The 15,317-nt window shown below is 45.6% G+C and overlaps 1 protein-coding gene across 1 annotated transcript in view; it reads left to right on the top strand.

Annotated features, from left to right (window-relative positions):
• Positions 1-15,317, top strand: part of TRAPPC9 (trafficking protein particle complex subunit 9) — a 445,876-nt gene that overhangs the window by 270,410 nt on the left and 160,149 nt on the right. The window contains exon 18 of the mRNA XM_084803051.1: positions 7,881-8,023. Coding sequence (XP_084659177.1) covers positions 7,881-8,023 — 143 coding nt within the window. The remainder of the gene's footprint in view (positions 1-7,880; positions 8,024-15,317) is intronic.

The raw sequence follows: 15,317 nt of genomic DNA, 5'->3' as shown, positions 1-15,317 counted from the left end.
CCCACCTTATACTTGCTTTTTACTCATATCCTAGGTCCAGCTGATTTCTCCTGGTGTTTTCCAGCTCTTCTCCATTGCATCCCTCCTGTCTTTCCTGCTCTTTCACCACCCATCATTGGACCAGGATGTTCCACTGTAGCCTATTATTCAGCATTGGCTAGTTGGCTTTTATTGGCAATACAGAGAACAAGTACAGAGAACAAGTTTACACAAACTTGAGACAGGAGATACCCAGAATAAACATCACAATGCAATGTCTGGATTGAAACCACCTCTTCCTGCGTTCCAGGTTCTAGCTCCTCTCGGCCTCCCGAGCTGGACTGTGTTGGCGGCTACTATTGCTCCAACTAACCCCCACATTATCGCAGATGTGCTGTTTAATTTGTAGCTGCTTGATATCTTTAAGGCATAATTAACACTGAAAAGAGATTTTGGCTGAAAGTGCTAATTAGCTAAAAAGTAATGGTATGGCTGTCATTGGTAGGTTTCCCTGACCCCTGGTCTGGTGGCAGGAACGAGCCCCAGCCAGTGGCTTGTCCTGGGTGTTTGGCTTCTTAAGTATACAGCATTCCAGCTATTGATCTTTTGTCATGTCACAGAAAGACTCTGCGTTGACAGGTTCAATTGGGGTCTTCAGAAATTAGAGACCTGCTTATACTTTTAAATTGGCTAGGATGTCTATGAGGGTGGTTGTTTTTCTCTTGTAATAGCTTCAGTTATATTAGAGACCGTGGGACATTAGATTAGTAATATAAAATGAACAATAACAGTCCTGATAAGAGCTGATCAAAATCTCAGGCAATATCTGTCAGAACACTCAGTCCGAGCAAGGATATTGAACTAGGGGAGCGAAAAGCCTTCTCCAAGGTTATATGCAGTTTTAATTGCTGTCAACCACAGGCTCATTCTTTAATGTGGAACCTTGGACTGCTAGGCTCCACCTAGGGCTTCTGCACATTCCATGGTCCCACATCAACATGGCCAGCATCAAACACTGTTTAGATGTTTAGAAATGATTGTGTGCCTATTAATAACACCAGCACCCAAAATCAGCGCCCAAAATCCAGTTTGCTGAATGCATCTTAGATCCTTGTTGAGTGCAGCATCAGAAACTGCGCCCTGATGGGCTTTTGGCAAAAGTGTGACCTGAATGGATGGCCATCCCTATCACAGGACCCCAGAAAGTGTCCCTGACTCCTTCGCAGCCCGGTCTTCTCCTGTCTCTCATCCCAGGGAGGCTCTGGTCTCCTTGTTGAGACTAAAGATCCACCTTTCTAGTGTCTGGTGTGCTCTTTGGTCATCCGTGGTGCTGGCACTTCTCCTTGTTCCATTCCACAGCTGAGCAAGCAGACTGTTTTACAGACACACTAGTATCCATCCACCCATTCCCCCATTGGATACTGTGGTTATTTCCGGTTTAGAGTTTCTGTGGATAAAGTTTCTATAGACATTTTCACGTGGATAGATGTTTTTATTTCTCTTGGTGGGAGTTGTATTGCTCAACAGTAGTATGGGGATTACAGATTTAAGTTTGCAGGAAATCACTTAAGTCTTTTCAAAGCACTTGTGCTATTTGCAGTGCTGCCAGCAGTTTCTGAGAATTCCAGTAGATTTCTTTCTTTCTTTTTCTTTTTAAACAGGATGATGTCTCTGAACTGTTTTACTCCTTCTCCATATATGCCTTTAATTGCTTGACATTGAACATATTATCTGTATTTCTCATGTTTGGTAGAAATACTTAGTCACTTGCCATTAGGTATGATTTATCATTAAGGTTTCAGTGCTACATTTCATAAAATGTACCTTTTCATATATTATTTGCTCAAAGTTTTTAAAATCACAAAAGGGTTTTGAATCTTGTATCTGCCCTTTCTGTTGATCATGAGTTGTGTTGCTGAGATAAGACTTATGTGGTTATGATGTGTGATGCATTTTATATACTTTCAAATTTTATCCACTAGTACTTTCTTAGGGACTTTTACAGTTAAATTTATAAGAAATAATAGCCTTAATTTTTTAAAATAAACTTTGATGTCAACATTTGAGTAATACAGATCTTATAACACGGTGGGACCATTTTTTACAGTGTGTGTGTGTGTGTGTGTGTGTGTGTGTGTGTGTGTGTGTGTGTGAGCATTCTAGGGTGCCTGATACAGCATGCATGTGGAAATCAAAGGATAATTTATGGGAATTAATTCTCTTCATCATGTGGATCAAACCCTTATTTCCAGGCCTTGGCACCTGGGAATTCATGCATTTATCTATCACACTTTGCTCTTGACTGTCACTGTAACTAGTAGCTTCAAGTTTCTCTTGCCTTGATTTCCTTTAGTGATGAACTGTAATATGGAGCTGTTAGCCAAATAAACACTTCTCCCTCAAGTTGCTTTGGTCAGGGTGCTTTGTACATTTTTTTGTTTTTCTTTTCTTTCTTTCTTTTTTTTTTGTTTTTTGTTTTTTGTTTCTCAATCAAGACGGCAGGAGAGGAAACTAACCTATCTACACAGGCAAGTGTCTTATAGGTACAGTTTATACATTATTAAGTCTAGTGTTTTACATATACAGGTGCTCAGTAAAAAGTAGCCATTTAAAGAACATCATATTAACATGAAAAGCCAGTTGTACTATGCTTCGAAAAACAAATCTTTTGTTTTTAGCTCCTTGCTCAGTGCCGCCTTCTGTAAGTCTTCTCTCAAGTTGAGGACTGAGAAGGTGCTCTGGGTAGGGGCCATATAGCCTTCAGGAAGGGCCGTCCTCCCGTCCCACCAACCTCACACCCTATGCATTTTGCTTGTCAGCTCGCTTTATGGTTTCATTAAAATATTCTAATTTTACCAGACCAAGCTGCTTTTTTATATTTTCTCCCTTTAATCATTAGGTGGAAAGGCAGCAATACTCAATTTCACAAAACCCTTTCTGTGCTTGATTTCCATAACTTAGATATCCCCCTCATAATTATATCTTCTCTTTAGTTCACTACAGAGTAAAGAAACAGCCAATTTCAAGAAAATTGGAGCAGGCTATTTCTTCCTTGTTCCCTGGCGCTTGACAGTTATCTCCCTGTGCACTTTTGTTCACCCCTGGGTGATTTCTCCTACAGTCCTCTCCAAAGGTGGTTTTACAGTTGGGCTTCATGATTCTGGCTTTTCAAGCCACAAGGGAACCTCTCACTTTCTGTGGACACTGCATTTATGATTGAAGCAAGCTGCCACCTCCCTGCTGGTGGATGGCTTCACGTGTTTCTTGAAGTATTGGTTTGTTCCTACATCCATGCACTCAGCATTAACTGATCTTTCTGAGGTCAGAGGTCACATTCATCCTGTCCCAAGTCCAGATCCTCACACTCAAAGGATACCTGGGAGATGATGGGTGAGAGAGAGAGAGAGAGAGAGAGAGAGAGAGAGAGAGAGAGAGAGAGAGAGAGAGAGAGAGAACACTAGCTAGCTAGAGTCAGCTGGGCTCAGAATTGACAGAAACCCCTTGTGTGGTTTCAAGGGATCTAGGACATGTTTGCAAGAAACCAGTGGCTCTCTGGAGATGATGTATCTGTGCTTTGGATTGATGAGAATGGAAAGAGAATTTGGGGTTTTAATAAGGCCAAAATACGAGTGTTGAGTTTAGAAAAGCACCTGTTTCACCAACTATTTTGTTAGTAAAGAAAAGGTGTGTGTTGCCCTGGGTGGTCAGGAGGAGGGATATTTAAAGGACAGAATTGTTGGCATCACGAGCTTCAATTACACATGAATACAGTGTGTGTGGTGGGAGGCAGAGGGAACAATGAGCTTACTATCATGGGACTGAGGACTTGAATGGACATCATTTCAAGGATGATGCACAATTGGTCAGCAGCAAAGGAGAAGAGAAGAGGTCTATATCAACCTATGATGCAGTGAAATGTGGCTTCACTCCATAGGATGGCTCTTACCACAAAAGTGGAGAATGAGCGTTGGTGTGCACAGAGCCACGTGTGTGCTAGCTGAAGGGTCCAGTGGTATATTGCTATGGGAAATGAGCTGGTGAGCCCTCAAAATGAATGTAGAATAAATATATGATGCAGAAATTTTACCCTCTGCATGCCCAAAACAGATGAATGTGAGGCACTGACATTGTCGTGGCTCTGTTCATAACAATGTTATTCACTGGACCCACAAGGTGGGACACAAGGCACATGCTCATTGGCAATGGATCAGAGCAGCCATCCCACACAGTGGAGTGCTACTCAACCTTGAGAAGGGAGGCACTCTAGGGCAAACTGCGGCAGGTTGAACCTCAAGGGCAGTTTGATAAATTAAGTAAGCCAATCACAGAAGGATTGATTACCCATGGCTTCTAGAGTAGTCAACTACATAGAGGGTGAATGCAGGAAGGGTACCAGGGACCAGGATAGTGGTGGTGGGATGTGGAAGTGGGGAGGTAGTGGGCAGCGGTACAGAGGCTTCTTTTGGGAAGACCAGGAGAGTTCTGTAGATGTTTGGTGGTGACCATGTGTCTGTGTCATGAAAGTGATCAGCAATTTGAAGAACTTGTGCCCTGGAAGAATTAAAAATGGTGACTTCAGTAAGAATATTTTCTCTCAGTAAATCATCCTTTGGCTCGAAGATTTTTTTTTTCTCCTGTCTCCAAATAAATCCGGTCTTTAAAGAAGTTCTAACATAAATAAAAGAAATGGGCTACATGCTTATTCCCTCTTGTTCTAATTCCTTTGCCAGTGGGGTAGGTTGCACAGCGGGACAAGAATTTATTTAGTGCGCTTTCTTCTTGATGCGTCATGAAAACCTAAGGAGGTCAGTATTAGTTACTGTCACTGTTTAATGGTTGGTAGGCCGAGGCTGGAAATGGCAAGCTGAGGTGCTGTGGTGCCAAACTGGTGACAGACACAACTTCTCTCCTTTCACCCTGCTAGTCTGCATAGGCTGCCAGCTGCCTCCCCACAACATGTCTTTCCCCCCTCCCCCCATAGGAGGGACATGCGGGTAGTTTCTTATGATTTCTAAAAAGCCTAAAAGCTATGCCTGCCTCCTCATCTCAAAGAAGTGGGTCAGAAGCCATCAGCACAGGCTGAATACACCTCGCTGGAGGCTGTGGAAGCCGAGGGGAGGGCCACGTTGGCTAGTTCTATGTTGACTTGACACAAGTTAGTCACTGGAGAGGACAAAACCTCACTTGAGAAAATGCCTCAATGAGATGGCTATAGGTAGGCCTGTGGAGCATTTTCTTAATTAGTGATTGATAGGAAAGGACCCTGCCCAGATGTGTATGGGCCCACCCCTGGGCAGGTGGCCCTGGGTTCTATAAGAAAGCAGCTTGTGCAAGTCATGGGGAGCAAGCCAGGAATTAGCATCCCTCCACAGCCTGTGCATCAGCTCCTGCCCCCCAGTTTCCTGTCCTGTTTGAGTTCCTGTCCTGACTTCCTTCACTGATGGTCTATGATGTGGAAGCATAAGCCAAGTAAACCACCTCCTCCCCAAGTTGCTTTGGTCATGGTGTTTCAACACAGCAATAGTAATCCTAAGTAAGACAAGGGCTCAATGTAGGGACCTCCTTCTAGTCTCTTGGAAACATGGCTTCTTGTCACACTGGCTAGGGGAGAGTGGGCACTAACTCCAGTGCCTTAGCGCATGCTTACAGGCCCCAACACCGCAACGCCAACTTCTGTTCTCATTAATGCTTCTGGAAAGTGCTTCAGGGGGGTGGTTAGAGCCAGGGGTGCTGGGAGCCTTCTCTGTTCTTTCTTGACACAGAGTGGACATGCATCTGGGGCATTATTGGCCTTGTGTCCCATTGTTGACATCCTTGAACGTCCCTGGAACTATCCTCTTATGTTCCGGTCTATCTCCTGTGCTTTTGGCTTTGGGTCTGGGAGGCAGGTTTGACTCCTCTCACAATTCTAACTGCAAAGTTTATTATTAATAGTTGTGTGTGTGTGTGTGTGTGCGTGCGTGCGCGCGTGCATGCACATACATGTGCTTGCCTTCATTTGAGTGCAGGTGTCTGAGGAGTAAAGACAAGGGTGTTAGATTCCCCAGAGCTGTAGTTACAGGTGGCTATGAGTCACCAGGCATGGGTGCTGGGAACAGAACTCAGGACCTCTAGAAGAGCAGTCCATGCACTTAACTGTGGAGCCATCTCTCTGGCCCTTAATATCTGCTAAGACTGACCATCAAGGACTGCATAATGATTGTTTCTGACTTGGCCAGCCATGGGAAGTCTCTACGCCAAGAGCCTTCCCTGTTTCTACTTTGTTTTCACTTATTCCCTGTAAGAAATACAGTGCAGTCCTTTGCTCCCAGCCCTACAGAATCAGATGGTGGCTAGATTTGCTCCATGGGTCCCTGGTGTCAACACCTGTTTGAGGACACTGCTGTGGAAGGTTCCATCATTTTAGTCAGGAGTTAGCTGGGCCAATATTTCTTGTTACCATGGCCACTCCCTGGGTCCCACAGGCTACAGATCCCTGCAGAGTTGCCTTGTACTGAGTGTTGGGGGTGGGGGGTGCATAGGAGGTGCCAGCTTTTCTATAATGCATGTCCTCTGCCCTGATAGTCCTCTGCCTGTGTGCAGAGCCCTGGGCCTGCTCCAGCTGTCCCCCCTGAGGGGTCCTGAAGGGCTTTGAGGCTGGTATCACAGTCCTGAATGATTCACCTCTTATTTATTTATTTATTTATTTATTTTGTTTTCTTTTTTGTTTCTTTTTTTTGGGGGGGGTTCTTGTTGGTTTTTTGTTTTTGTTTTTGTTTCTTTTGGAGACAGGGTATCTGTATGTAGCCTTGGCTGTCCTGGACTCACTTTGTAGATCAGGCTGGCCTCAAACTCACAGAGATCCACCTGCCTCTGCCTCCCAAGGGCTGGGATTAAAGGCGTGCGCCACCACCACCCGGCAGGATTTACCTCTTATGCTCACCCCTCTTCAGTCTCTGGTAGATGCAGTCCATCCAGGCCTTGCCTGCTGCTGCTTCTTAGTGCCCGTTCCTCTTCCATCATAGCCACCCACTGTCCAGTGTTATGGCAGAGACTGGGTAGGAGACCTCTCCCTGACACAGCGGCACTGTACTGCCAACAATGGTGGGGGACCCTTGCTCAGCATTCCTAAGAATGGAGCTCTGCCTCTCTGTACCTTGTTAATATACCTGTCTCTTGTCCCCACTCACTCAATGCTCTTAGTCGGGGCTGCTCTCCCCCAGCATCCAAACATCTCAACTCAAATAAAAAGGGTCACGTGTGGCTGGACTAGGTTGGGGCTGGAGTTTCAGGGTCTCACTTCCCATGTGTGGTTGTTTAATGCCTCTTGCAGGCTTGTATCATCAAATGACAGGGTCTACCCTCCTGCTTTCCCATCATCCTTTGTAAGAGGCCTCAGTAGGGAAGGTCTTAGGGAAGAGTATAGGAGCGGAGGGTGTGACACCTCCATTGGCAGGCCATCTAGCTTTAGCAACCTGCCATCTTTAGAGTACTGATGCCTCTCTGCCCATTTGGATGGCACCTGCCACCTCTTGATCCAATGCCTTGCTTCTGGTGGAATGACACTGCCCCTGTCCTTCTGGAAGGGCCTTGGCTGCACTTCTGTCTGACCTCTCAGGCTTTTGGGCACTGTCAGCCTGGGAGTGGAAGTTGGCTTCTAACCTCCTGCGTGGAAGCACCTGCCTTCTAGTGATGCACTTTCAGTGTGGTTTCTCTGTGGGTATTGGAGCTCCTTCTACTCACACGTACCACTGAGGTACTCTTCGGTACCACAGGAGAAATGGTGCCAAATGCACAGTATGAGCTGGGTAGTTGCTTGATCCTGTCACGTGGGTGTGGCTTCAGACTCTCCCTTGGTGCAGCTTGCCTGCTTCCTGGCATGGGACGTCATCCACTTATGGGTATTTGTTTTAACTTTTTAGACTCTGGAAGCTGTCCTGAACTTCAAGTACTCTGGAGGCCCAGGCCACGCGGAAGGGTATTACAGGAACCTCTCTCTGGGACTGCACGTGGAGGTCGAGCCATCTGTGTTTTTCACCCGAGTCAGCACACTTCCAGCAACCAGGTAACCAGGCTTGGGGGTGGTGGCGGTTCTCATGACCTTGGTTATCCTGTGCCACTGTGCAGCAGGGCCACACCTTTGGTCGGGTGGTGGTCCTTGATGTTAGTGCACAGCTGGAATGTTTTGGATGCTGTGCTGGCAGTCCCTGTGGGGGCCCTCCCAGGCCAGGTGCTGTTCTCTGGTCTGACTGCCGCTTCTTAAATGGGGGTTCTGCATGGAGCTTTGCTTGTATTCGGAACTCCCTGAGGAGCCTGACCATGTTCTCTGTGAAGCTTCTGTGGCTGGTGAGAAGAAAGCGTTGTCTCCAGGCTCACTGTTCAGCACCATGAGGACCTTCTAGCTCAGTACAGTGTCATCTCATTCTGCACAGGGAATCATGTCCTCCAGGCCTGATCTTCCTGGGAGAGGGAAGCATGGGTTTGTCTACTTTGGAGTCACATGTGGTGAGAAGGTGACAGTTGCTCATCTCAGACTCAGGCTGTAGATGTGACTTCCATGCTTCCCAGGGGCTCTAAGGACAGTTTAGTGGCCTGTTCAAATATGTGCAGCCCCTAGAGAGTGTGGACACACCTCCCCTGAACTCTTACCAGCTTGCCAGGCTCAGCCCTGCCTGGCATATTTGCAGGGATGGTGGGCCAGGTCAGGGTTCTGTATGTCGTCATGACTACCACATACCTGCCTGTCTTTGGATCTCACAGATAGCACCCTAGCCCATGCTGTTTATTCCTCCCATTTGTTATATAGGGTATAATAGAGGTACAGTGTCCATCAGGATGCTGACAGAAAAATCCATTTAAATGGATCTAGCTCACTTCTTCCCCAGGCCCTGGAGAAAGGCTTCAGCAAGAATTAATGGCTTATCTGGGCCTTTTAGCATCCCTTTTCATCATCTATCATTTTGTTGGTCCTTACTGCCAAGGTGGCTTCTGTTTGAATTTGTGTAAAGTTTTAAAGCTCCTGCCCCCGGGGCAGGTCTGGCTAGCGCGCTGACAGCTGGTGTTAGGGTGTGCCAAGCCTTCCTACATGGCTCTGCTGCATCGTGTCTGCCTTTCCTGCCACTTCTCTTCTTCTCTGCCTCTGCCCATCAGGATTTTTCACATATGGCACGGGTTGTCAGAAAATCTCTTTCGTGCTTCATTGATATGTGGCTGTAACGCCATGGCCTCTGTAGCTGAGAATGGTAACTTAAGGTTGAAATGGACTTGGAAGTGTTGGCTGTTGGCCAAAGTACTGCTTTGGTCTTTGTCGCCAGCCCATGGCCTTCATAGTCTCTTCTTTTGACCTGTGTATTTCTCTTCCCAGCTCTTGAGTTTAAGAGTTCACTTCTCATCGCCCTTTTCTATTATCCCTGAGTCTAGCTGATCACAAAATCCTGGGGTGGAATTTCACTGTCTCTGGATCACTCTGGCCTCTGTGTATCCCTTTCCCCATGGAGAGTTGACCAATTGGCCCCTTGACTCCAGTCTGCTTGCCCCTGGCTCACAGTCAGATCCATTGCTGAGGAGACTGAGTTCAGAGTCCCTCCCACTCTGTCCAGGACAGACCTCCCTCTCCCTTCCTTCTCCTTATGTTCCTACCTGTAGGCGGTGGGCTTTGGCTACTTTATATCTACTACCCTTCCCCACCCCAATCCCTTCCAACCCCCCAACATTAGGTAGGCAAGAAAGAAGGTTAGAGGGGAAAGGGAACATAGGTCTCTTTAAATTACTTCCTGCTAATCAGGGTTGCTGGGTCCTAGGGGTGAATCTGATCTTATTCTTCATCAGAATATCTAGCAATCCAGCAATCCAGCCACTCAGTAATCCAGCAGTAGCAAATGCAGCAGCAGGAAGCAACAACAGCAGGGACCAGCAGCAGCAGGGGAGTAGGGCTCTCCCGTTTATACCCTCTCAAGAGTTCCCAGAATTAAACTATGTGTAGCTGGCACAAATGATGCCCCTGCCAGAGCATGAGACACAGCCTAGTTAGTTAGCTGCTGTGGACAGTCTGAAGCAGCGCCATATCCCACACCTGGGACTCAAATGAAAAAATTCATATAGTATAGCTGTTGTTTGTTTGTTTGTTTTTAAAGAAACCAAAATTCTCACTACACCTACCAAGTTTGATAATAACCACTCAGACCCTTACAGCCTGAGCCAGTGTCAAGGCAGGTTACTCCTAGGGGTTTCCACTGCATCTTTTCCCTAAAAGTATTTTTTTTTTTTGTTACTATCATTCTCTTTCTCCTTTGGAAAAGATCTACTTGCCTTTGAGATCGATGTTTGCATTCCTGTAGATGTTCCTAGCAGTGTGTGTGTGTGTGTGTGTGTGTGTGTGTGTGTGTACGCATTTCTCTCTGTGTAAGTCCCCATGCTTTCCTCACTTCTCTAACACATTGTGTGTTAGATCCCTGAGAGCATTTCTACTCTTGTTTCTAGCCTGAAACTTCAAATGCCAGGTACATTTTACAGTCTCTCTGGAAAAAGGGGGAGGCAGAGCAGCTTCTTGCTTTTCACTAGCCTGATAGGAGCTTCTTGACACACAGAATTAGCATGGAATGGGAACATTATATATGTGAATAAAGAGAAAAGACCCAAGCTCTCCCTGGGGGTGGGTGTGGGAAAGAAGAGGGGAAAGGAACAAGGAGTGAGTATCTGAAAAGGAGACAAGAGGTTCAGACTTGCATGGCCTCTGTCCATAGCTGCCCCAGCACAGACAGAGTCAGCCCCGCAAGACAGCAAGATGCTAACTATATGTCCCATACAAGAACCCAGCATCAAATATGCACAGTGTATATAAACACTAATATTTAGCAAGTTGGGATGGGCTTATTAATATCAAACATGTGGGATTTCAGGAGAAAAAGATAAGAAAATTTGTAAGGATTAAAGAATTGAATTCTCAATAGCACTACAGTCCTAAATATATACCTAAAAACATAATTTCGAAATTAAACCGGCACACAAAGGGGAGAACAGATAATAACGTGTTATAGCTGACTGTTTAAACATTATTCCCCGAGAATCTGATATGACAAGCAGACAAAACAAAACAAAACCCATAGGGAAAGTGTAGCCAACCTAGACGTTTTGTTAAGCAGCTCCACCTAATTGTATTCCTGGAAGAGTGAATGCTTATACTAGAAATGCGTGGCTTGACATCAGTGGTGCGGCTTCTGGAACACAAAGAAGAGCGCTCCTCGCTCCCCGAGTGAATAGAAGAAGAAATTACAGAGAATGTATGCCAGTAAAACGCGGTATGAAAGAGAATCTGTGCATTCAACAAAACCAAAAGCTGATACTTTAAAACAGACTAAATAATAAAGTTAACCGTAACTAGCGCAATGAGGGGAACCCCCACAAATTGCAAGTAGAAGGAATGAAAGGTGCGGCATTCTGTGGGGCTTTATGTGCTGCGTGTTAGAAATGTAAGTGAGTACTGTAGAGAGCCATAGCCCAGTGAGTTTGACAAATTTTGTAAAATGGATCAGTGCTTTGAAGGAAGAAAATGGACAAAGTAGTAAAACTGACCCAAGAAGATAGAGCGTGTGAATAGACACTTGATTAGAAAGTTCCCAGGAAGCATTCTGTGGGCCCAGGTGGCTTCTCCAGGAAGTAGTTCAAGCTCTAAAGGAAGCAAGCACAGGGCCCTTAAAGAAGCTTAGGAAGTTTAGAAAGCAGACAGGGAGGGGTCCCTCCTGATCCCAGCCTCACTGTGCTGTTTCTTTCCAAAGACAACATATCATAGGAAGAAAAACGTTTAGGTCAGCACAGGTTGAGCTGGAAAACAAAATACAAATCAATTTTAGCTATATGTAAAGTATAATATAGCACTAACAACTCTAGTTTACCCTATAAACACATTTACCTTTAAGCACTGGGGAAAAAAAAAATCAACCATTGGAATTTATCTCATTAGCAAGCCAAAGGGGGAAACCTGGCAGTTGGTGAAAGGTGGCCTTGGACAAAATTCACCTCTTACTTAGCTGGGAACTCTAGAAACTGGGTTTACGAAAGCTTCTCAGTGTGAAAAAGGCCTGGGAAAGAGTGTAGGGTTCCTGCAGGGCAAGTCTGAGCAGTGTCTCCATGAACAGGAGCCACGCAAGTGTGTCTGCTGTGAGCACACTCTTATATTCCTGGCAATCCTACCCAGAGCAATAAGGTTTAAAACAAGTAAAAAGTAATTAAAGACCTAAAAATTAGAAATGGAGAGTAAGAATTGTTGTCATCCAAATGTCTCCCATTGCATAAAACCTGTGCTCAGCTGTGTTCCTGTTTACTAGCAACAAACACTTGGAAGTTTAAAGATAAAATTGAAAATAATGTTTCGATAAAACCAAAACAGATGTCACAGGGATAAAGATGTAAAATGGGACCCCTGTCTGGGTGTCAAGAAGAGACTTGAATGCCTGGTGAAGGGCGGGCACTGCTGACAGGACAGCTGGTTCCTGTGGACATTCCAGTTTCCTCTGTGTTGGCTAAGCTCAAGACCGTCCTAATCAAAATCCTAACTGCATTTATTAACACTCTTACTTTAAGCCAGAAACTGACAAGTGATTGTTCAAAAATATCTTGAAGTAGACCAGAACAGGCAACGTTACTTGACCTAAGAGTACAAAGGTGGAGGAAGCGGCTGTGTGATTTGAAGAGTCATGTAAAGATGTGGTCATCGAGAGAGTGCTATTGGCACCAATGTGGAGTAGAGGTCAGTGTACCCAAGTGTGACAAGACAATTCATAAAGACACCTGAGTAGATGCCCACCATCACCGATTTTTAGCAGAATGCAGAGGCAGATTTATGGAGAACTGCAGAGCCTTTTCTTTCTCCTCAAAGGAGGTCATAGCAAAGCAGCTGTCTGACTTGGGGGCCAAAGATTTCTTAGATGGGCTCAGAAGTTGCTAACTGTAAAATACAATGCTGATAAATAATTAATTTCCTGGAAACTGAGACCTTATGCTTGGGCTGGCTAGGTGGTGCAAATGGGTAAAAGCTTTTTGCTATGGAAGCCAGATGACTAAACTTGATCCTTGGACTCCAAGCAAAATGCTGGATGCTGTGAATCCCGTCTGTGATGCCAGCATCTTTGTGTTGAGATGAGGGCATGTGAGTAAACTGGAAGCTTGTGGGCTTGGTGGCCTGGGGTATACAGAACAGCAGCAGAAACATGGAGACTGCCTCAGCAAGGTGGAAGACAGGAAATTACTCCTGAAGGCTGTTCTCTGACCTCCACATGTATGCTGCGGCAATTGCATGCCTATGGGCTTTTCCTACATAGAATACATGAACAAATCACAAAAAAACTTACACTCAACAAAAGGCAAGGCATTCCACAAAATATAATGCAGCACTTGAACACATATTTTTTAAATGGCCACAGTCACCTGAAACATGTCCTGCATTATTAATTGTTAGAGGAACACAAAATAAACCCATTATTAGGTGCCACTGTATACTTTAACCAGAACGGCTAAAATGAGTAAACGCTGGTGAGGTTGAGATTGAACTTGAATTTGTAGGCATTGGAATCAACCAGCAGCTCTTCTTGGAGCATTTAAACACATACTTCACCAATTTCACTTCTACATGTTTATTTTAGAGAACTATAAAATCTAGATCTGTCTGTCTGTCTATCTATCTATCTATCTATCTATCTATCTATCTATCGACTCATGCAAGAGTTTATATAACAGCTTTACTTTTGATAACTCCAGTGTAGAAGTGACTCTGAGTATCTGCCGTCAGGAGAGTGGGTGAAGCATCTTTGACATAATCCCACTGGGGGTTACTGCTCAGAAGCAACACAAGCTTCTGGAACATGATGCCAGTCAAAGATGTCTGTGCACACAGTTCCAGACTGTGGTCTGAGTGCTTTGAGCAGTGGCTGACTGTGGGTTTGAGGTAGGTGGGTGGAGAAGATGACCTTGGAATGGATGGGGGCGGGTGTTTCTCTTCCTACCACGGTTTTTCTAGGCTTTGGTATTGACACTCCTTCTCCCTCAGGAAGGCCTCAGTTCTCATGGGTCACCTCTGAGGACCAGTGTCTTTCTACCTCAGGGAAGTATCAGGTGTCAAGTTGGGGGCTGTCCCAAGGGTCAGCTAGTGTAAGAACCCATCAATCTATCTTGCATATCTTTGTCTCTCATCCCATGTAAGTTACAGTTTTGTTGAAAAAATGTTCACATATAAAACTATGTGTGTAACCGAAGAGGGCACTTAATTTTTATGGGAGAGATCTAGAGAGATACCATGGGAGATGGGGTGTTGTAGTGTTCGACACTCGCCCAGCCCATGGGAGGATCCTGGAAAGTGCAAGGCATCGATGACTCTCTCTATGTTTTAAGAAGGGCAGAAGCAGAGCCAAGCTGAAGTTGTGTTTTCCTACCTGTTAGCCACTACAGCAGACTCAACATGCATTTTGGGCACTCAGCATTAGTGTTTATTGAAGTGGCACGCTGCGGTGCACCATGAATTTATTGCTTGCTTGTGGCTCACAGGTGAAGACTGTCCTGTCAGAATCTTGCTGTGCCAGACTTCTACACATCTCACTTTTAAAGTCAGGCCCTCCTCAACCCACTTGGACTACAGAGGAGGCCTGTGGTAGGTGTTGTAGAGTCGTCTCCCCCACCCCCCCACCCAGCGCTTGTAGTTTGCCAGTGACAGTCAAATCTAGGTTTCCTTACTTCCAAGCCAGTGCAGCCTGGACAGCTACGTGACCACCTGCATGTCAGAGCTTTCACAGGGGTAGGGAGTCAGGGCGGGGTTGTACTGTAAAGCTCAGATGCAAATGTGTATGGGCCATTTGCTCCCAGAATTGCCAGGATTTCTGTTTCTGTCCTTTCTACAGTTTCTGTTAGTGTGTGTGTGCGCGCGCATGCGCACACAGATTTGAGTGCCTATGTGTATGTGAGGTGGTCAAAAGAGGATGTCAGTGTCTGCTGTGTCAGTCTGCCTTGTTCCCCTGACATGGCGTCTCTTACTGCACTTGAAGCTAGGCTGGCAGGAGCTAGCTCTAGTGATCCTCTATCCGACCCTGCTCCCTAGCACGGACGTTACAGCTAAGTGTTGCTATACCCAGTTTAAAAACAAAATGAAACAAAAAACCATGGGAAATCCAGCCACCCAGGCTCAGGCTGTCATGCTTGAGCAGCAAGCACTCTTACCGTCCGAGTCACCTCTGCAGCTTGCCTTACTGTTAGTTTTTGATGTCACAGTACTTTGGAACGGAAAGGGGAAAGAGATATGCTCTTTATTGTGGGCATGCTATGTTCAGCATGATGTTCTCACCCCCAAAAAGCCTTTGGAGATGGGCATCACGCCT

Source organism: Acomys minous, assembly GCF_964271855.1.
Source record: "Acomys minous genome assembly, chromosome: 12".
NCBI classification, from domain to species: domain Eukaryota; kingdom Metazoa; phylum Chordata; class Mammalia; order Rodentia; family Muridae; genus Acomys; species Acomys minous.
The sequence above is the reverse complement of the archived record's forward strand: the minus strand, read 5'-3'. Positions and strand labels throughout refer to the sequence as shown.